The 23,424-nt window shown below is 49.6% G+C and overlaps 2 protein-coding genes across 2 annotated transcripts; both read left to right on the forward strand.

Moving 5' to 3' along the window:
- Positions 1 to 798: 798 nt before the first annotated feature.
- LOC147972554 (zinc finger BED domain-containing protein DAYSLEEPER-like) lies at positions 799 to 14,093 on the forward strand. Its single transcript, XM_087524379.1, has 2 exons — positions 799 to 936; positions 13,503 to 14,093. Exons 1-2 carry the CDS (start codon positions 799 to 801, stop codon positions 14,091 to 14,093), a joined length of 729 nt encoding a protein of 242 aa, XP_087380505.1.
- Positions 14,094 to 14,903: 810 nt separating this feature from the next.
- Positions 14,904 to 15,804, forward strand: LOC147972555 (zinc finger BED domain-containing protein RICESLEEPER 3-like). The gene is made up of 3 exons (XM_087524380.1): positions 14,904 to 14,986; positions 15,086 to 15,660; positions 15,755 to 15,804. The coding sequence occupies exons 1-3, from the start codon at positions 14,904 to 14,906 to the stop codon at positions 15,802 to 15,804; spliced, it is 708 nt and encodes a 235-aa protein (XP_087380506.1).
- Positions 15,805 to 23,424: the final 7,620 nt, after the last annotated feature.

A 23,424-nucleotide genomic window follows, 5' to 3' on the forward strand; every position in this document is an offset into this window, starting at 1 on the left:
ACTCACAACGCACCCGCAACAACAGATATGTGGACCAGCGACACGCTGGCATGCCACCCGGGCACTTGATACGACGGCCCAGAGGCACCGTACAAGCGCGTCCCGTAGAAAAAACAGTGTGCATGCAGTGTCCAGTGTCCGTAACGATTTTTTCCAAGAATTAACTAAAGTTCATAGGCATTTTTGTTTATGTAAAAATAAAAAAAAACTACACACAACTCACAACGCGCCCGCAACAACTGATATGTGGACCAACGACACGCTGGCATGCCACCCGGGCACTTGATACGACGGCATACGCCCAGAGGCACCGTATTTGAACGCCTAAACAAGTTACGTCATCATTTTTGTGTATTTTTCAAGTTTAGGCACCAAACTGATCGCATCGGACAAATTAGTGCACATGTGGTGTATTTAACTCAACTTTTTAGGGACTTGAAACTTATAAGTTGAGACTAAAAAAGTCGTAGGACTTATAAACCAGGGCTAATCTGCAATGGCACGTCAGGCTAGAGAGCCGTGTGGTGCAGGTTCAGCCCAGCCCAAATCAGAAAACAGTGGCGAGTGCAGTGTTACATGTAGCTTCTGGACACTTCACACTTGGTCGGGATCGCGCAGAGAGAGAGAGAGAGAGAGCAGAAGTAGGACACGGCTGGTCGCCACTGTTTTCAAATCGCAGAAGTAGACCAGACTTGATGTACGGCGGTGAAACTCAAAAGAAATGGCGCGGATTTGTGTTGGCATGGCGAGGCAAGAAGATGGGCCGGTGTACGCCCCCCGCTCCAAATGGATACGGCCATGCTCTGCGTCTTGGAGAGACGAGACAAGCATTCTCTGGGCGAGAGCAGCGGACATCTGCGAGCAATGCAGGATTCAATCAAAGGGCTTGGTCAATCACTTGCCACGCACGATCTCCAGGGCCATGCATACACCCAGGTCAGTCAGTTTAATTACCACCAGCGTCGAGGCTCGGCCGTTCTCGCGCTCTGGTGAGCCCTCAGGCCACAGTTCCTATTTTCTTCTGGCCTACACGGCAGGCAGCGGCAGCACGCCCGGCCCGGCTGCTTGCAGATTTGAACCTTTTCCACCGCATTGGCGACGACATCCCGTGCACGGCTGCATCCATCTCGCACAGACCTGCCGCGTAGCATGCATGCATGCAGGGCCGGCCTTGGCCGGTGGCACCTGGCACGTCACGTGGTGAATGTCGCATGCATCCATGCATGCAGAGTGCTGCACCGCACAACCATTTGATTACCCACCGTACGTACCAGTGAATGTCGTATATGCAGAGTAGTTCCGCACGCAAAGATTCCTGCCGAAAGTCCCTTGGTGCTAGTGTGGCAGTACGTACGTGCTGGATACCCCGTCGTGATTGTGAAATCGTACTGCGTCGTGCGTACGAACGGACGAGCCGAGAGGTACGCCGTACGCACGCCAGCCGGCAACTGGTGTGTACGTGTGGTGCGCACGCGCACGTGTACTGGTGTGTAGAGTACAAGATTGCGCTAGTGGCCACGGCCGGTATGGGCACAGCTAGTAGTCACGACGCGTGTGTAGAGTACGCGGCCGGCTGTGCACCGGGCTTGCATGCATGCATGCAAACTTGCTCGTGACTGATCTGACTTGACGCACATAGTGCGTGCGTACTGGTCTGCAGCACTTGTGTACGACCACGACGTTGGTATATCTAGCTGCCTGTGTCGGCAGCCAACGAACCAACAAAAGCGAGCGACAGGTTTACTGGTTGGTTCAGTGAGGCTGCTTGGAAGAGATGGTAATTAACTGACGCTCATGGTGCATGATGTACTCCTCATTTCTTTTTTTCCTTTTTGTGACGAGATATACACCTCATTTCAATGATCATAATTCATTAAAAAAGAAGGGGTTCCAAAGAAGTGTTGAGGCCCCTTTCGAATTGTACATATTACATCGGATAAAGAAATTGAGTCTATTGAGGGTCCACCACGTAGCAGAAAACTAAGGCGATAGGGAGGCGACCGCCTGGTGATCAACTTCCTGTGCTAGGGTTAGGGTTTCTCCTGCGGGGGTGGTGTGGTTACGGTGGCAGCAGGGGAGGCGATTGTCCATGGAGGATAACAGTTGCGCGAGTCCACGGAGGGCTCCACCCATGAAGGGTCCACGAACAAGCAACTTTGTCTATCCCACCATGGCCATCGTCCACGAAGAACTTGCCTCACTAGGGTAGATCTTCACAAAGTAGGCGATCTCCTTGCCCGTATAAACTCCTTGGTTCAACTCCACAATCCCGACGGAGCCTTCCAAGTGACACCAAACCAATCTAGGGGACACCACTCTTCAAAAGGTAATACGTGGTGTGTTGATGATGAACTCCTTTCTCTTGTGCTTCAAATGATAATCTCCCCAACACTCACCCCTCTCTCACTGATTTGGATTTTGTGGAAAGAAGATTTGAGTGGAAAGCAACTTGGAGAAGGCTAGAGATCAAGATTCATATGGTTGAAATGGAATATCTTGGTTTCAACACATGATTAGGTGGTTCTTTCTCAGAAAATGAATGTTGGAAGTGTAGGCATGTTCTGATGGCTCTCTCCATGAATGAAGAGTGGTTGGAGGGGTATATATAGCCTCCACATAAAATCTAACCGTTACACACAAATCACAAAACTCGGTGGGACCGAATAATGAAACTCGGCCAGACCGATTTAGTTCAAAGTGTGACCGTTAGGCATTTTGGTGGGACCGATATGATCAACTCGGTGGGACTGATGTGCTAGGGTTAGGGTAAAACCTCATCTCGGTTTGACCGATTACACAAACTCGGTGAGACCGATTTTGGTAATAAGCAAAACAGAGAGTTGGTCAGGCAAACTCGGTGGGACCGGTTGCTCATCTCGGTGGGACTGAAATATTGCAATAGGCATCAGAGAGTTTGCAATCCCATCTCGGTGAGACCGAGATCCCATTGGCGAGACCGAACTGATTAGGGTTTCTGGCAGTGGCTATGTCAAGTGAACTCGATGGCGCCGGATGGATCAAATCGATGGGGCCGAGTTTGACTTTTGGTTTGGGACATATGTGGATATGAGAAAGTGGTTGAGGGCTTTGGAGCATATCACTAAGCATTTTGAGCAAGCAAGCCATTAAACAACACCTCATCCTTTTTTAATAGTATTGGCTTTTCTAAGGACTCAATGTGATCTTGGATCACTAAACTGAAAATGTAGAGCCTCGAGCTTTTGAGTTTGAGCCAGTTCTTTGTCCTTAGCATCTTGAAGGGGTTCCACATCCTTTTGTACACGCCACTCCAACTGTTGAACTTATCTAAAATATACTAGATAAAAACATTAGTCCAATAAGAGATATGTTTGACATTAATTACCAAAACCACCCAGGGAGCACTTGTGCTTTCAATCTCCCCCTTTTGCTAATTGATGACAACATACGTCAAAGCTTTAGATAGAGATATAGAGAATAACAAGTAAAGTCTTGGAAAGACATGTAATATGCATAGACTCCTCCTACATGTATGCAATCATGTCAATATGGAAAGCAAGAGCATGTGAATGCATAAACATGACAGAGCAAGCAATGTGTTACATTTATATTGGCTATATGCATCAGAGCAAATGAAGTGGATATAGGAATTGTAACTTCATGTTCATGATTCCTTCTTGCAATATGTACAGTAGCAAGAATTCTTCATGCACATGAGTGTGATGCATATACTTACCTTGTGGTCTTGAGCTGGCTTAGGAAGAGATGAACCTGAGTAAACAAGGTTAGATAACACAGGTACAACTACTAGACAGAGCAAATCAAAGAGCCACAAGAGTACTAAGATTTGGATGACATGTGGAGAGTGAGTACTAGGTACTCCCATTAGATATAGACATGTGTCCAAGGAAAAGATATGTAATGAATTCAAAGATTTCCTTCCCTTAGATGTCTTTCTCCCCCTGAATCTTATATTTGATAATGGGAGAAAATAGGGAACAGAAAATCAGAGAAAAACAAATAATAAATCGACATGTCTTTCCCCTTTAAAGACATGTGACTTCTCTCCTCTTGAACACCAAGCATCCGGGGTCTCTCTCTGATTGATATGATTAAGTATTCCCCCATTTAAAGTACTCTCCCCTATTGAAGGGAATAAGCTTTGATGTGATCTCTCTCTCCCCCTTTGACATCAATTTCCAAGAAGGGATCTTCTAGATTTTGAGTCAAAATAGGTTTGGTCCTTGAGCCACAGAGCAAAGCAGCATATAGAGTGTGATGCTGGTAGAGAACAAGAATCATCGAGTGGAGCTGGATCAATTATGCAGGATGCAAGAGGCAAATTGTCTTCTCAGCATTGAAATCGGTTACACCGAGTTTTTTCCTTCAGTGGCACCAAATTGGTTCGGTTTGACCGAAAAAGACAAACCGGCGTGTCTGAGTTCAACATAGAGAAATAACAATTGTCATCTCAGCTCACTAGGAAAATAAGATCTCACAAAGATTTGCAATGAATTGGATGCTGGGAATGTAGAACAAAACAAAGAAAAATAAAAGAAATCTAGATGAAGGGAAACAAATATGCAAGAATACATATAAACACTAGAGAACTTCATCTAGAATTGGTCGGCGACAAAGTCATCTATGTTAGAGTATATTGACTGAGGAGTCAAGTGAGAACACACTTGATCATATGTCATACCCATCGTTTAAGCTCAAAATGGGGTTACCATTTTTCGTTTAAGCATTTGATGTATTCGCATCTTGTTGAGTTGCTTTGACCCATGACTTGGGGTAAAGCTTCTCTAAGATGGAATAACATACCTTGGGTGGTGGTGCTGAACTTGATCATGTAGTTGAACTTGTGTGGGATGCTCAAGGTTGATGTAGCTCATCAAAGATTGGGAGCACCACTTGTAGTTTGAGTTCATCTTCCATCTCCAAAGTACCGTCATGATCTCTATCGTCACCGGCATGACACCATGATCTCTATCAATGGGTCTTCACATGGTCATCTCGTCAACAATTGATTTTGCAACTATTGCTATCGCATAGCGATAAAGTAAAGCAATTACATGGCACTTGCATCTTATGAAATAAAGAGACAACCACAAGGCTTCTGCCAGTTGCCGATAAATTTAACAAAACATGATCGTTTCATACAACAATTTATATCTTATCACGTCTTGACCATATCACATCACAACATGCCCTGCAAAAACAAGTTAGACGTCCTCTACTTTGTTGTTGCAAGTTTTACGTGGCTGCTACGGGCTTGAGCAAGAACCGTTCTTACCTACGTATCAAAAACCACAACGCGGTATAGTGATTGCTTATTGATCTTCAGAAAGAACCCTGTTCATTGAATCCGATTCAACTAAAGTTGGAGAAACTGACACCCACCAGCCACCTGTGTGCGAAGCACGTCCGTAGAACCAGTCTCGCGTAAGCGTACGCGTAATGTCGGTCTGAGACGCTTCATCCAACAATGCCGCTGAATCAAGAATCAACTAGTGACGGAAAGCAATATGTATATACCCACGCCCGCAACTCTTTTGTGTTCTACTCGTGCATATAACATCTATGCATAGACTTGGCTCGGATGCCACTGTTGGGGAACGCAGTAATTTCAAAAATTTCCTACGCACACGCAAGATCATGGTTATGCATAGCAACGCGAGGGGAGAGTGTTTTCCACGTACCCTCATAGACCGTAAGTGGAAGCGTTGTGACAACGCGGTTGATGTAGTCGTACGTCTTCACAATTGACCGATCCTAGTACCGAAAGTACGGCACCTCCGTGATCTGTACACGTTCGGCTCGGTGACGTCCCACAAACTCACGATCCAGCAGAGTGTCGAGGGAGAGCTTCGTCAGCACGACGGCGTGATGATGGTGATGATGATGCTACTGGAACAGAGCTTCGCCTAAGCACCGCTACGATATGACCGAGGTGGATTATGGTGGAGGGGGGCACCGCACACGGCTAAGAGATCAATGATCAACTTGTGTGTCCATGGGGTGCACCCTCCCCTGTATATAATGGAGTGGAGGAGGGGGAGGGCCGGCCCTCTACTATGGCGCGCCCTGGGGAGTCCTACTCCCACCGGGAGTAGGATTCCCCCCTTCCAAGTAGTAGGAGTAGGAGAGAAGGATGGGGAAGAGAGAAGAGAAGGAAGGAGGGGGCGCCGCCCCTCCCCCTAGTCCAATTCGGACTAGGCCTTGGGGGGGCTGCCCTAGGCAGCCCCTTTCTCTCTCCCCTAAAGCCCAATAAGGCCCATATACTCCCCGGCGAATTCCCGTAACTCTCCGGTACTCCGATAAATATCCGAACCACTCAGAACCTTTCCGATGTCCGAATATAGCCTTCTAATATATCGACCTTTACGTCTCGAACATTTCGAGACTCCTCGTCATGTCCCTGATCTCATCCAGGACTCCAAACAACCTTCGGTACATCAAAACACCTAAACCCATAATACTGATCGTCACCGAACGTTAAGCGTGCGGACCCTACGAGTTCGAGAACTATGTAGACATGACCGAGACTCATCTCCAGTCAATAACAAATAGCGGAACCTAGATGCTCATATTGGCTCCCACATATTCTACGAAGATCTTTATCGGTCAAACCACATAACAACATATGTTGCTCCCTTTGTCACTGGTATGTTACTTGCCCGAGATTTGATCGTCGGTATCTCAATACCTAGTTTAATCTCGTTATCGGCAAGTCTCTTTACTCGTTCCATAATGCATCACCCCGCAACTAACTCATTAGTCACATTGCTTGCAAGGCTTATAGTGATGTGCATTATTGAGAGGGCCCAGAGATACCTCTCCGACAATCGGAGTGACAAATCCTAATCTCGATCTATGCCAAATCAACAAGTACCATCGGAGACACTTGTAGAGCACCTTTATAATCACCCAGTTACGTTGTGACGTTTGGTAGCACACAAAGTGTTCCTCCGGTATTCGGCAATTGCATACTCATAGTTAGAGGAACATGTATAAGTCATGAAGAAAGCAGTAGCAACAAACTAAACGATCATCGTGCTAAGCTAACGGAATGGGTAAAGTCAATCACATCATTCTCTAATGATGTGATCCCGTTAATAAAATGACAACTCATGTCTATGGCTAGGAAACTTAACCATCCTTGATTCAACAAGCTAGTCAAGTAGAGGCATACTAGTGACACTCTATTTGTCTATGTATTCACACATGTACTAAGTTTCCGGTTAATACAATTCTAGCATGAATAATAAACATTTATCATGATATAAGGAAATAAATAATAACTTTATTATTGCCTCTAGGGCATATTTCCTTCACCCAGGTGCGCCCAGGTGGGTTGTGCCCACCTCGGTGGCCTCCCTAACCCCCTCTTTACCCTATAAATTCCCGAAAATTCCATAAACCCTCGGGGTTAACCTAGATTAGAAGTTCTACCGCCAGAAGGCTCTATAGCCACCGAAAACCAATCTAGACCCCGTTCCGGCACCCTGCCGGAGGGGGGAATCATCTCCGGTGGCCATATTCATCATCCCAGCGGCCACCACGATGAGGAGGGAGTAGTCCACCCTCGGGGCTGAGGGTTTGTACCAGTAGCTATGTGTTTAATCTCTCTCCCTTGTGTTCTTGAGATGTCACGATCTTGATGTATCGCGGGCTTTGTTAATATAGTCGGATCATATGGTGTTTTCCTCTCTCTATCTTGATGTGATGAATTGAGTTCTTCCCTTTGAGATTTCGTTGTTATCGGATTGAATACTTTTATGGATTTGAGAACACTTGATATATGTCTTGCAATTGAATACTCGTGGTGACAATGGGGTATCGTATGGATTCACTTGATATATGTTTTGGCACTCAACTCGTGGATTCCCGAGGTGACATTGGGATAATCTATGCATAGGGGTTGATGCACGTTCTTGTCCTTGTTTCTCCGATAGAAATCTTGGGGCACTCTTTGAAGTTCTTTGTATTGGATTGAATATTATGAATCTGAATTTGCTTTGGTGTTATTTTAGTATGAACTCTTGGTTAGATCGATCGGAAAGAATAGCTTTGTGTTATTTTAGTACGAACTCTAGGACAGATTGATCGGAAAGAATAGCTTTGAGGTGGTTTCATACCCTACAAACAATTCTGTCGCATGTTCTCCACTAGATAGGAACTTTGGAATGATTCTTTGTTGCACGTTGAGGGACGGTTATATGATCCAATTATATTAGCATTGTTGAGAGGTTGCACTAGTGAAAGTACGGACCCTAGGCCTCATTTTCAAGCATTGCAATACCATTTTTGTGCCCGTTTACTATTTGCTACCTTGCTGTTTTTATTTATTTAGATTATAAAAATATATTTCTACCATCAATATTACACTTATATCACCATCTCTTTGCCGAACTGGCGCACCTATACAATTTGCCATTGTATTGGGTGTGTTGGGGACACAAGAGATTTCTTGTATTTGGTTGCAGGGTCGTTTGAGACAGACCATCTTCATCCTACACCTCTCACGGATTGATAAACCTTAGGTCATCCACTTGAGGGAAATGTTTTTCGGTTACATCGGTGCAAGCTTTAACACTAATCTGGATGCCTCTGAGTAGAGTTTCTCGGTTATGGAGGCGATAAAGAGTTCGACATAAAGGGTTACGTCGATGCAAGCTTTAACACCAATCCAGATGACTCTGAGTAGCAAACCGGATACGTATAGTGGAGCAGCCGTTTGGAATCGCTCCAAGTGGAGCATGGTAGCAACATCTATAGTATGACATAAAATTTGCGAAGTACACACGGATCTGAATGTTTGTGACGTTCCCGATTCAATCGTACACTAATCATACACGCAAACGTGTATGATCAAGATCAGGGACTCACGGGAAGATATCACAACACAACTGTACAAATAAAATAAGTCATACAAGCATCATATTACAAGCCAGGGGCCTCGAGGGCTCGAATATAAGAGCTCGATCATAGACGAGTCAGCAGAAGCAACAATATTTGAGTACAGACATAAGTTAAACAAGTTTGCCTTAAGAAGGCTAGCACAAACTGGGATACATATCGAAAGAGGCGCAGGCCTCCTGCCTGGGATCCTCCTAAACTACTCCTGGTCATCGTCAGCGGCCTTCACGTAGTAGTAGGCACCTCCAGAGTAGAGGAGAGGTCCTGTTGCAATTCGAGCACTTCATGATCCACTACTCGGATTGAATCCTTGAAGCAACGGTGGAGCTGTGGCACGTGGAACACATCGTGAACCTGAGAAAGGTTCGGCGGAAGCTCCAATTGATATGCCACTTTTCCACGCCTTTCGAGAATAGTGAATGGGCCAATATAGCGAGGAGATATCTTGCCCTTGATCCCTAAGCGGTGAGCACCCTTCATTGGTGTAACTCGAAGATAAGCCTTTTCGCCAGGTTGATAGGCCATGTCTTTATGATGACGGTCATACTGACTTTTCTGACGTGACCGAGCAGTCTTGAGATTCTCGCGAATAATGCGGACTTGTTCTTCGGCATATTGGATAATATCCGGACCGAAGAGTGGACGTTCCCCAGTTTCTGACCAGTTCATAGGGCTCCGACACTTTCGTCCATATAACACTTCGAAGGGGGACATCTTCAGACTAGCTTGATAGCTATTATTATAAGAGAACTCGGCATACGGAAGAGATTCCTCCCATTTCTTCCCGAAGGAAATTACAAAAGCTCGAAGCATGTCTTCGAGAACTTGGTTGGATCACCGGGTAGGATTATGCTATGCGATAATACTTGGTTAACTTACCATCTACTCTCTTCTTCTGCTGCAAGATGGAGGTTACCAGAAGTGTATTCTTCGATAGGAGTAGCTATCCCCCTCTTATTCTGGCATTCTGCAGTTCAGTCCACATATGCTACCCCCTTTTACATTTAAAGCCCAATGCTATATGTTTCTTGCTCAATTATCGAAACACCGTTGCATGGGTATTGTCATGAAATTTCTCTCCCCATACCTAAAGAGTTTTCTACATTATATCCTGTCATGGATATCATGCTCTGCTTGTCCTTGGGAAGGATATACCCCTGAAATATGTGTTTAAACACATTTTCCTTTCCATTGTTCTGTTTAATCTGATGATCACCTTTTCCTTTCCATTCTTTTGTTTAACCTTTCTGGTGATCTATATAATCTAAGCAGTAAAGATTCACTTCTTATGTAAACACCTCAATCTACAAATCCGTCAGCAAGACCCTGTTACTATTGTTGATGACATTCCAGTAGCCGCCGATGGACAAGAACTTTGCCTATTGGTCCGCCTCATTCAACGAGCAGGAAAATGGTTCTCTTCGTCCCTCGCCCTTGGTACCGACGTTGTTGCCGACATAATCGATAGGATATCCTCTGACATGCCTTGCTATCATGACCATGCAAGATGTCACCGCTCCTCCTACTTTTAACCCACATGGTGGGCCCATAACCCACAGTTCCACATGATCGAAACCTGACTCTCCTGTACACCCTGTTGTCAAATTTATTCCTCACGCTTGACTTCTTATGTAATTCACAGGCCACCTGCCTAATGATCTATTCTGATATCAGACACAATACTTATTCTTGTTGCTCTGATACCAACTTGTGACGCCCCCGATTCAATCGTACACTAATCATACACGCAAACGTGTACGATCAAGATCAGGGACTCACGGGAAGATATCACAACACAACTCTACAAATAAAATAAGTCATACAAGCATCATATTATAAGCCAGGGGCCTCGAGGGCTCGAATACAAGAGTTCGATCATAGACGAGTCAGCGGAAGCAACAATATCTGAGTACAGACATAAGTTAAACAAGTTTGCCTTAAGAAGGCTAGCATAAACTGGGATATATATCGAAAGAGGCACAGGCCTCCTGCCTGGGATCCTCGTAAACTACTCCTGGTCGTCGTCAGCGGCCTGCACGTAGTAGTAGGCACCTCCAGAGTAGTAGCAGTCGTCATCGACGGTGGCGTCTGGCTCCTGGACTCCATCGTCTGGTCGCAACAATCGGATATAGAAAGGGGAAAAAGGGGGGAGCAAAGCAACTGTGAGTACTCATCCAAAGTACTCGCAAGCAAGGAGCTACACTACATATGTATGCATTGGTTTCAAATGGAAAAGGGGGTAGCATATGTGGACTGAACTGCAGAATGCCAGAATAAGAGGGGGATAGCTAGTCCTATCGAAGACTACGCTTCTGGTAACCTCCATCTTGCATCAGAAGAAGAGAGTAGTGAAGGAAATATGCCCTAGAGGCAATAATAATGTTATTATTTTATTTCCTTATATCATGATAAATGTTTATTATTCATGCTAGAATTGTATTATCCGGAAACATAATACTTGTGTGAATACATAGACAAACTAAACGTCACTAGTATGCCTCTACTTGACTAGCTCGTTAATCAAAGATGGTTATGTTTCCTAACCATAGACATGTGTTGTCATTTGATTAACGGGATCACATTATTATGAGAATGATGTGATTGACATGACCCATTCCATTAGCTTAGCACCCGATTGTTTAGTATGTTGCTATTGCTTTCTTCATGACTTATAAATGTTCCTATGACTATGAGATTATGCAACTCCCGTTTGTCGGAGGAACACTTTGTGTGCTACCAAACGTCACAACGTAACTGGGTGATTATAAAGGAGCTCTACAGGTGTCTCCAAAGGTAAATGTTGGGTTGGCATATTTCGAGATTAGGATTTGTCACTCCGATTGTCGGAGAGGTATCTCTGGGCCCTCTTGGTAATGCACATCACACAAGCCTTGCAAGCATTGCAACTAATGAGTTAGTTGCGAGATGATGTATTACATAACGAGTAAAGAGACTTGCCGGCAACAAGATTGAACTAGGTATTGAGATACCTGTCGGGGGTTTGGTGCGACATATGCCAAAGGATGGCTTATCATGGTGGGGGCGAGTATAACGTCGCCGGTGCCTGGAAACGGGATGAGGCGAAGACATGCAGGCCGACGAATCTTACCCAGCTTCAGGGCTCTCCGAGGAGATAATACCCCTACTGCTGCTCTGCGGGGTCTCCGCATGATCACTATGGTAAAGTGTTTACACGGTTGCTCCTTGAGATGTTTTCTTGGAGGTAGGAGAGGGCAAGGCTAGCTCTCTCCCTTCTATATGATCTGGTCTAGAGCTAATGGGTTCCAACCCTTTGCATGGGTGCCCTCGGGGGTTTATATAGGCCTACCCCCCAGGGGTACAATGGGAATCCGGCTGGACGTGGGCCCAGCTGTCAGCGCCTCTGGCCTCCGTCTTCTCTGCCTACCGCTGGGGCCTACCGGCTGGCGGGCCCCGCTGACTGGCCTGGTACGGAGCCGACAGGCCGCGTCCGCCGCGGGCGGGTCTTGCCGACTGCTGATTACTGTAGCCGTGCTTCTGATGACGCGGGCTTGATCATGGGGTCATGGCAATAGCCCCGCCGCCTGGCGGGCGATCACTATTGCCACTCTCCATCACATCTTGATTAATGGTGCGTGGGCCCCGGGTCACCCTGTGCAAAACCGAACCAAAAACCAAAAACCAAACCGAAAAAACTAAACCGAACCGAAAATTCAGTTTTTTCAGGTTTTGGTTATGGTTTCAGTTTACAAAATCGAAAACCATACTCAATTCGGTTTTTTCGGTTTGAAACCGAAAAAATTTGGTTAAACTGAACTAAACCGAAAGCCCAGCAACATAAAAAAATTACAAGTCCAGTCGGCCAGCCAAACTGGGCCTTCTCCTTTATTCCTTCAACCTAGCCCAATTGCCCTAGGGCAACTCACAAGCGACACCCCCAGTCCCTGACGCAGAGGAGAGAGACCGAGAGAGGCCAACCGTGCAGAGCAGAATATGGGTGGCGGCGGCGGCGCCCTAGCTTAGCTAGGTCATACTCCGGCGCATCCATCTGCCCCCTCCGCGGCTCCACCCCCCAGCAGGCGAAGCTCCGTGCCTCCGTCCATCTCCGCCTTCCGTCCTCCATCGCGCACACCGGCGACGCTGACCTCCGCCATCCGTCCTCCGCATCGCCGCTGACCTCTGGCTCCGCCCTCTTTCCTCCATGTTGTTGAGTCGCAGACTCGCTGACCTCCGCGGCTCCGTCCTCCATCGTGCTTGCCAACGCACGCTTCCACGGAGCAACACGAGCCGTGGACGCCATCATGGTAAGCCCATTCTTTGACCTTTAGTTCGATCTGGTTGGATACTTGTTCAGTAGCATAGCATCTCCCTGATCTCATGATACATACATTAGTTGGTTCAGTTTGGTTGCAGACTTGCAGTAGTAGTGGCTGAGAAAAAAAAACATTTGCTAGTTCGGCTGCAGTTGTAACTAGTAGTGGGCTAGTGGCTGAGAAAAACAAGCACTTCCATTCAGTTGCAGTAGTGTGTGTTTGCTACTAAACAATTATTTCATTACTTTCCGCTGTTGGTTCTGTTGTTAGTACTAATCTGAATGGGAACTACCTAACTTATTTCTTCAGGTGTCCGATAGTGTCAATCTTGGTGCTGGTTATGCTGCTAGTCATGGTTCCATACCTGAAACACAACCTGATGTTACCCCTGACAGTGTTAGCAAGAAAAGGAACAAGAGGTCAAAGGCATGGGCACACTTCACAATTCAGAACGATGATCCAGATCATGCAAACTGCAACTATTGTAGTGCTATATTAGGCTGCAAATCCACATCGGCAGGTACTGCTTCTTTAGTAAACCATTTGAAGATTTGCAAAAAGAATCCTGCCCACATCGGTAGCAATCAGACCGAGCTTACCTACCAAGTTTGTGCTGATGGCAATTCTGTGGTTCCTTGGCAATACAATGAGAAAGAAGTTAGAGAAGCATTTGCTCGCATGATAGTGATAGATGAGCTTCCGTTCATATTTGCAGAGAAAGAAGGATTTAGGTTCTTCATGTCTAAAGCTTGCCCTAGGTTCAATGTGCCATCTAGGACCACTATGTATAGAGATATCATTGCTCTTTATGAAACTGAGAAAGCTATGCTTAGAAAGTATTTCATCGATTCACGTCAAACTGTTTGCCTCACCACTGATACATGGACATCAAAAAGATAGCAAAGCTACATGGTTCTTACTGCACATTTCATCGATTCTTCGTGGAACCTTAGGAAAAAAATTATTAGCTTTGTCTTGGTAGATGGACACAAAGGGGACGATATTGGGAAATCGTTAGAAAAATTACTGATTGAGTGGGGCATTGAACAAGTGTGCACTATTACAGTAGATAATGCGAGTTCTAATGACACCTGCTTAGCCTACATGAAGAGATCTTTGACTAATAGGGGCTGCACACATGCAAGAAGTCAATATCTTCACATGAGGTGTGTGGCTCACATTGTTAATCTTGTGGTTCAAGATGGGCTAAAGATAATGTGCCATCCTGTAAACAGAATTCGCCATGCTATCAAGTTTGTTAGAGCCTCCCCAACTAGACTGGATGTATTTAAGAAGTGTGTGCAGCTAAGCAAGGTAGCGAGCAAAGGTTTGATTAATATTGATGTCGCTACTAGATGGAACTCTACATTTGTAATGCTAGACAATGTTGAGAAATTTGAGAGGGCATTTGAGCAATATGCACTTCATGATCCCAACTACAAGACCGAGTTAGAAAAAACTGGTCCAGAACCTAAGCCCGATGCTCTTGACCAACGGGTTCCTCCAACTCAAAGTGATTGGGTATATGTTCGTGAGTTCAAACAATTCCTCCAACACTTCTATGACCTCACGAATAAGGTTTCTGGCACCAAGTATGTTACAGCCAACACCTTCTTGGAAGAGATTGCTGATGTTAACTTTTTGTTGGGTGAATGGAGTGATCATGTGATCTATGGTGATGATGAAATATTTAAATGCATGGCTCTCAAGATGAAAGCGAAGTATGAGAAGTATTGGGGTGATCCTGAAAAGATGAACAAATATATATTCATTGCCGCCATCGTTGATCCTAGGTATGTGGTTGACTGGCTGTTGTTCTTTTGTCAACTATATGTATGTTGTTCTTAATGTCTTTCTAACTTGCCTTGTCTTGTCTTAATTCTTTATGCAAGGACCAAGGAATCTCATTTCTTTAAGGACATGATTGAAGACACCTATGGTTGTATAATAGGTAACAGAATCTTGACTTCTTCACACAACGAATTTGTCTCTCTTTTTGGAGAATACAAAGAATTGTATGGAACTAGTTCTACTAGTGAATTAGCATCGCAAGCTCGTGCTAGTGAAAATGCTTCTGAAAATTCTCTTATGAGGTCACGCTACAACAAGAAGAGAATGAGATCTTGTGGAGAGGGTAGCACTAGCTCAAATATGAGAATTGAATTAGACAAGTACCTAGCTGAGGATACCGAAGAGTTGACTGCAGAATTTGACCTTCTTGAGTGGTGGAAGTTGAATGCTGCTCACTTTCCTGTCCTGTCAAAAATGGCTCGTGATATACTAGCAATCCCCATCTCAACGGTTGCTTCTGAATCAGCTTTTAGCACTAGTGGCCGTATTCTTGATGACTTCAGAAGCTCTTTGACACCAGTGACACTCCAAGCGTTGATATGTACGCAAGATTGGTTGCGTAGTAAGCCTATCAATGTTGAACTCGATCTTGCTGAGTTGACCAAACTGGAGGAAGGTACTTAAATGGGTGTGCATTTCAGTTATTTCAATGACCATGCAAAATTTATGTTATTTACTCGATCATGCAATATTTCTGTTACTTTTTGTAGGTGTGGGAGCCCTTCGATTGGACGATAATGGTGTAATATCGATTGGTTGATCTTCATGTGTGGAACTGGAGTGGAAACTTGTGCAAGTTGCTGCCTGAAGTGATGAAGTTTGTGTGTGTCATCAGTCATGTGTTGAACCCATTTTGCGCTATGTTGAACTTTGGCTGTGTTGAACTTTGGCTGTGTTGAACTTGCTTGTTCTAGAATTTATTGTACTTGTACTCAGCTTATGCGCCAGAATTTCATATGAACTTGTAATGGAGTTTATTATCTTCATGTTGTTGTTCCAGAATTTCTTCATGTTGTTGTACTGGACATGTACTAAGTGCTTGTACTAGATTGATTTGTGCCTTGTGTTATTGTGCAGTTCTGCTGGTGCTTGACTGCTTGTACTTGTAGTCTTGACCTTGTACTGGATTGTGCTTGTATGTACTATAAGTGCTTTGTATTGGAACATAAATTGTCTAGAATTTCTTCAAACACGTCACTAGGCTGTGCTTGTACCCCCTACTTGTATTGGACATGTACTAAATTTGTTTCTTCATGTAGCAAAACCATGTGTTGATCAAAAGTTCGCGTCAACTTTGGTTAATTTGGTTATTACCGAAACCGAACCGAAAGCAAACGGTTACAACCGAAACCGAACCGTATCTATGTATAAAACCGTATAAACCGAAGTATAAAAACTGTATAAACCGATAACCGTATAAACCGAACCGAATCAAACCGAAAAAACTGAATGCACAGGCTGAGCCCCGGGGGAGGGCTCGGCCGACTCCCCCAGGCCGACTTCCGACGGGTCCGACTGGTGGTCCTCTTGCCGTCTCTTGGGGTCTCATCAACTGGTGGGACCCGCTGCCTCTGAGCCGTACAGACTAGCCGTCGTGGGTGCAGGATTTGGTCTTGCGGTGCTGATGTCAGGGTCGGCACGGCAATAGTGCCACGCCACATGGAGATCTTCCGGGGTACGGCGTGCCGTGGCCATGCCCGCCCTTGGTAAGGGGCGGGAGTGGGCTTCACTTTAGCCACTCCCCTGCGTCGTCCCCCTTGATGAGGTCACGGGGTTTGTTGGAATCGTAGGCCGACTCCCCAAAGCCGGCTTCTCCGGAAGTCGCCAGCCAGGAGTCGGCTTACCCTGCGGTCGTCCCTGGGACTCGGCCGCGAGTGATCAGTGGGCCGTCTTGTCGTGGACTTCTTGAAGGCGGCTCTCCATCCTGGGGTCTTGAGGGGCGCAGCCTGCCCCGATGTCTTGAAAGGTTCTGGGGCTCGGGTTGGCCTACCCGTGGCCCATTACTCCCACAGTAGTCCCCGAAGCTGGTGAGGCGCCGCTGACAATCGGCCGAGAAGCCTTAGCAGTTTCTCTTTCCGGGTGCTCAACACATGGTCTTTGATTGACTTCTGCCAGGCCGACTAGAAGGAGTCGGACTTGCTCAATTCGGACTCACTCAATTCAGACTCGCACAATATTTCGAACGTCGCAGCGGGATCCAAGTAGCGTGCTGGCTAAGCCTCCAGGCCGCCGCTCGTTCTAGGCCTGTCATGCGATGACACGTGGCTGGGCCGTCCTGCCAGCCTACGCGAGCGATGGGACATGCCCATAGGCGGGGCCCGCCACTACCGTGCCTCGGCGCTTGAGCGGATCCGCTGCGGCCCCGGCAGACGGTTGGGATTCCCGTGGAGTTACTACACGCAGTAACTTTATCGTGGGACGTGGGGTTCGTGGGGCCGTGGGCGCAGTAAATCCCCACATCCGCCCCCTCGGCTTCGCAGCCCACGGGGCTATAAGTAGCGGGAAGAGGGGTCACGCGCGCCCCTCCTTCCCACCACTCCTCGCTTTCTTCCTTCTCACTACTCCTCGCTCTCCTTCTTCTTCTTCTTCTTCTTCGCTCCCGCCGCGCTCCAAAGCTCCGGCGAACGCCGCGGCGATCAGCTCGCGATGAGTTCTTCCTCCGCCGCCGCGCCTCCCCCGGTGCGCTCCGGCACTTGGGACGGTTCCGAGGTTCACGACGACCACATCGAGTTCCTTCGTCGGACTCGTCGGCTTCCCGGCGAGGATCACGTGCGGGTGCGCCTTGCGCTGAAGGGGGAGATTTCCCCCACGCCGCAGGAGGGCGAGCGGGTCATCTTCCGCTCGCACTGCTTGCGCGGGTTGGGGCTGCCGGCGAGTAGTTTCTTCCGATCTTTCCTGGAGTTCTACGGCCTCCAGCCGCACCACCTCACCCCCAACATAGTGGTGCTGCTGTCCGCCTTCATGGCCTTGTGTGAAGGCTTCCTCGGAGTCCTCCCCACCCTCGAGCTCTGGGGGAGTTCTTCTTGTCCAAGCTCGGCACCCAGGCCGCGGGCCTGCCGGCTCAGTGCGGCGCTTTCATTGCCGTGCGAAGGTCGGGGGCCGACAATCCCTTCCCCTCCATCTCGCTGATAAATCGGTGAATATGTGGCAGAGATCCTACTTTTACGTCAGGAGCGTCTCCGCGAGGGGGGACTGGGTCAACCTGCCGGCTGGGCGACTACCCAACTGGCCGTACCGGGCCAAGTCGCTGACGCCTGCGGGAGCCGGTGCCATCGCGCGACTCCGAGTGCTAACGCAGTCAGAGGGTTTGACTGGTCCAGACCTGCTGGCCGCCTTCATGGCGCACCGAGTTCTCCCACTCCAAGGCCGCCCCCACATGATATGCCAGATGAGCGGGCACCGTGACCCGAGTCGGATGTGCACCAAGGACATGCCTCACGAAGAGGTGGACTTCATGGTGAACTACCTCTCAGATAGCAAGCTCCTGGAGGATTGGCGGTTCGGCAAGGAGCCGTACTCCCGCGCCAACCCTCCGCCCGTGGTGAGTTGCCTGTCCTTTCTTTCTTTGGATTGTCTTCTCTCTCGCCGAGTTTGTTTCGACCAGTCGGCTTTGGTCAAAATCCCCTCCTCCACCGCCAGCCGGCACCTCGGGGCCGGCCCGCGAGTTCCTCGCCGACCGGGCGGAGAGCGATGTCGACGACCCCGATCTGGGGGCGGCGGCTCTGGAGGACGACACCGAGGGAGGAGGAGGAATAGCAGGCGACTTCAGGCCTTCATCCACTTTCGCTGACTGGCCTAACGACGACGCCGAGGGGGAAGTCGCCCCCCGCCATCGGCCAGGAGCCAGCCAGCCTGGCGCGGGCTCTTCTGCCGCGCCGGGTGCTCCAGGCGGCGGGAAGAAGCGCAGGGCCGTGCCGACCTTGTTCGGCAGTCGGCCGAAGAAACCCAAGGGTTCGGCTGCGGCGACCCGGCGGGACGAGGCGGCGGCGAAGGCCATCCGCTTCCGTAAGGAAGTGAAGAAGCCGCCATTGGTCTCCGCGTGAGTGTTCTGTCTCAATGCTTTATTCTTTCTTTGTGGCTTTGTCTGAGTCTTTGCTTGCTCCCCTTGCTTCAGGGCTCCCCTCACTCTTGAGAGGGTCACCGCCGCCTCCGTCATGGGGTCAGCGGAGACGTCCGCCACCACTCGGCGGATTGACCCCGCTTCTGACCTCCGGGAGGCGACGGAGCGGAATGCGCAGGACAAGCGCAACGAAGAAGAGGCCGTTCGCTTGGAGAAGACGGAGGCCGACAGGGCGGAGGCCTCTGCCAAGAAAAAACTGGCGGATGCTGAAGCCGCCGCCGCGACGAAGTGGCAGGCTGAGGAAGCCGCACGCCGCCAATCGGCGGTGTTCGTCACCCCGTTGAACTCTGCGCCGCCGCCTCCGGAGTTCACGGGGCAGACTGGGGAAGCCGGCGGTGAGAACCCCATCGTGGAGAAGGAAGGCGGCGACCCCTCTACGCCGGACGTGACTGTTCCGCCGCCGCCTCCGCCGCCGTCTGCGAGTGCGCAAGGGGAGCAACCAGCGGACCATCCGGTGCCGCCAACCGAAGACGAGGCCGTGGCGAGGCTGCTCCTCCAAGTCAGCTCGCCAACGTGCCGCCGTCTGGAGAAGGCGACTTCGGCACCCCGCCCCCTGGAAGCCCGCACCGCCAGCTTGGCGATCCCAGACGCCGAAGCGACAAGCGCCGCGCCCATTGGGTGGGTGCGAGGAGGCGGCACAGGGCCGCTGAACCAGGCGCTCCTGGACGTCCAGGCGAAGCTTCGCGCTGAGGGTGACGCTCTCCAGAGTTGCACCAAGGCGTTCCTGGCGTTGCGGGCAGCCGTCCGGGTATGTTTTTTCCTTTGGTCTTTGTTTTCTTGTTCCTCTCTGGCGGGGCGCGCCAGCGCACCCACTGGGTGTAGTCCCCGAGTTTCGGGCTGGCTGCTGAGCAGGCGGCCCGGAACTCCAATTGATGAACTCTGTGTATTAACTTTTTTTCTGAAACGTTTGACGCAGGATTACCACAACCTCCGCGTCACTGCCTTCAACCGTAACGTTGAAGAGCTGGGCAAGCGGACCACCGATTTTTCGGAGAGCCGGAGTAAGTCCTTTTCCTTCTTTGCGGTGGCGCGCTAGCGCACCCGCGGGCTGTAGTCCCCGAGATTCGGGCCGACTGCTGAGCAGTCGGCCGGATCTCCCCAGCGACCTTCTTTACCTGATGACTTAATGCCTTCTTTCTTCCTTCTTTTCAGGAGCCAACGCTGCTCTTCAACAGCAGCTGAGCGATGCCAACTCCGCTTTGCGCGCCAAAGAGGAGGAGTGCAGCAAGCTCGCCACGGAGCGCGACCTACTGGCCACTCAATTGGCAGAGCAGAAGGAGCTGCTTGTGAAGACGCAGAGGGAGGCGGAGGAGACGGAAACCGCCCTCCTGGCCGAGTTCGCGAGCGAGCGCTCCTCCTGGTCTGACAAGGAGGCGATGCTGGCCTTCGGCTTCCATGAGATTGAAGACATCGTTGATGGTGAGTTTCTTTACTTTCTCTTCGAGCTGCCGACTTAAGTCATGCCGACTTCTGGTTTTTGACTTGCTTCTTTGTTTCTTCCTGTGTTTGCAGACTTCTTTCCTGGGCACTCGCAGGCGCCATCCAAGCCATCGAGGCTGACTGAGAAGGTCGGAGGGCGGAGGGCGCAGAGATTGCCGCCGACGCCCCCCGAACTCTTGATGAGCACATCCTGAGCATCGAGGCTCGCCTTCGGCCGGCTCACCGGATGCTGCGCCGGCTTCAGCGTGTTGGTGCCCAGGCGATTGCCGCCCTGTGGCCGGACATGCAGGCTTCACGCACCCCCAGCCTGACGGCCGACTGGGTAGAGGTCGCGGCTGGTCATCTTGAGGCCTGGAAGGGCTCTTCGGCCCGAGCTGGAGCGTGCCGGGCCTTGGAGTTCGTCAAGGCATGGTATCCGGGGCTGGATCTAGACCGGCTGGCCACACTTTGGTCGGAGGCCCAGCCGGAGCTGGCAGCTGCGGAAGACGCCCTCGTCAAGCGTGCTGCGACGATCGCCGAGTACACTGACACCAGCATCTTCGTCCCTGAGCGGTCTGAAGACGGCGAGGAGGTACCGCTAGAGTGGTTTGGGATGAACCCAGACTACGGCGAGGACTCGGTGGAGGTGATTGGCTCCAGCGTCGAGGAAGAAGGCGAGGCAGAGGACGGAGGCGAGACGGAGGCACCAGAAGACGGAGCAGACGGCCAGCCTCAGCTCGACCGCGCCTCCAGCAACGAGCCGCGTGCGACCGACCCGACTGCCGCCGGAGGCGATCAAGCCGAGACTAGCCAGCCGGCCGCCCCGACGCCTGATGCTGCCGCCTCCTCCGACCCTCCGAATCCGTCTGCTGCTTCCTAAGCTGCTGCTTTATTTTATCTGCTTCAGTAGTCTTTGAAGAACTTGTTAATTCACACAATTCTACCCACGGGGTGTATTTTGAACTTCTGCTCGAAGATTCAGCCAAGGGCCTATGTTATGTAAATATATTTACCTGAGTTCTATCTTTTCTTGCTCATTGCTCTTTTGGATTTTTTCCTTTGCTGCTTTCTCTTAGTTGCCTGCCTTGCCAATCGGACAGCCGCTCTGCGGACTGCCGCTGGATCAAATGCTTGGCTACTTTGGGAAGGCAAGTACTTAGCCATTTTTAAGAGTTTTTTGAGCAAGTTGAATAGAAGACGGTAATCCGATTATTCGAGAGTCGGTTTGCGAGAAAGGCTGGAAGCCGTCTTGAGCTATGTTTTATGCTTTGAGTCCTTAGCCATTTTTCATGCGAATGCCCATTCTACCTTACTTCTGCCCACCGTTCAGTCGCTCTGCGAGCTGCGGCTTCTGACAGGAGACGGTTTAGGCGTTTACACACTACTTGTCCGACTGCAGGAAGCATTTCATAGTGCAAGGCAGCAAGTCCTCGGGCCGACTTGTCGAGCCCGGTGCCAAGCGGCATGACAAAGAGTAACGTACTTGTAGGCATAATCTTTATCATACAGACAAAAGAGGGCAGTCCCCGAGTTCGTCTCGGGGGGCCCGAAGTCTTGGTACTTTAATACAAAAGGTAGCGTGGTACATACTGCATCAACTGTAAAATCTTCGGAGGAGATTTGCATTCCATGGCCGCTCTGTCTCCTTGCCGGAGTCGTCCCTCTTGCGTGCTCGGGGCTTCTGAGCGTCAATCAGGTAGTAGGAGTCGTTGCCCAGTACTTTGCTGATGATGAAAGGGCCTTCCCAAGGCGCCGATAGCTTGTGCTGGCCGGCTGTTCGCTGGATCAGCCGGAGCACAAGGTCGCCTTCTTGGAAAGATCTTGGCCTGACCTTCCTGTTGTGGTATCGGCGCAGGCTCTGCTGGTAGATGCTGGACCGGCTGAGTGCCAACAGCCGGCCCTCTTCCACCAGATCGACGCCGTCTTGTCGCGCTTCTTCTGCTTCCTCCTTGGTGTACATGGTGACTCGTGGGGAGTCGAACTCTATGTCCGTTGGGATGACGGCTTCGGCACCATAGACGAGGAAGAAAGGCGTGAAGCTGGTTGACTTGTTTGGAGTCATGCGCAGACTCCAGAGGACGCCTGGTAGCTCATCGAGCCAGCAGCCAGCCGAGCGCTCCAGGGGCTCGATCAGCCGGGGCTTGATGCCGGAGAGGATGAGGCCATTTGCTCGCTCCACTTGGTTGTTTGACTATGGATGGGCGACGGATGCTAGGTCCAGTCGGATGCCCTGTGTTGCGCAGAAACGGGCCAAGGCGCCTTTGGTGAAATTTGTGCCGTTGTCGGTGATGATGCTGTGTGGTATGCCGTACCGAATTGTGATATCGGCGATGAAAGTCACGGTAGTTGGACCGTTCAGCTTCTTGATTGGCTTCGCTTCTATCCACTTGGTGAACTTGTCCACTGCGACAAGTAAGTGAGTTAAGCCACCTCGTGCTGTCTTGAATGGTCCCACCATGTCTAGACCCCAAACTGCGAAAGGCCAGGCAATGGGGATGGTCTTGAGTGCAGAAGCTGGCTGGTGCGGCTTGGAGCTGAACTTCTGGCACCCTTTGCATTTTTGGACCAACTCCTTGGCCTCTTCCAAGGCAGTTGGCCAGAAGAAACCGTGTCGAAAGGCTTTGGTGACGAGTGCTCTTGAAGCCGCATGGTGGCCGCACTCGCCTTGATGGATGTCTTTGAGAATCACTTGGCCTTGCTCTGGCTCTACGCAGCGCTGGTAGACACCAGTGACGCTGCGCCTGACCAGCTCTCTGTTGACTATGGTGTAGGCTGCCGCCCGGCATTGTACTTGCCGAGCTGAGGTCTCATCAGTCGGCAGCTCTTTGTTCACCAGGAATT

This window comes from Triticum urartu, chromosome 5A (assembly GCF_056163025.1).
Source record: "Triticum urartu cultivar PI428250 chromosome 5A, HENAU_Tu73, whole genome shotgun sequence".
Taxonomy (NCBI): Eukaryota; Viridiplantae; Streptophyta; class Magnoliopsida; order Poales; family Poaceae; genus Triticum; species Triticum urartu.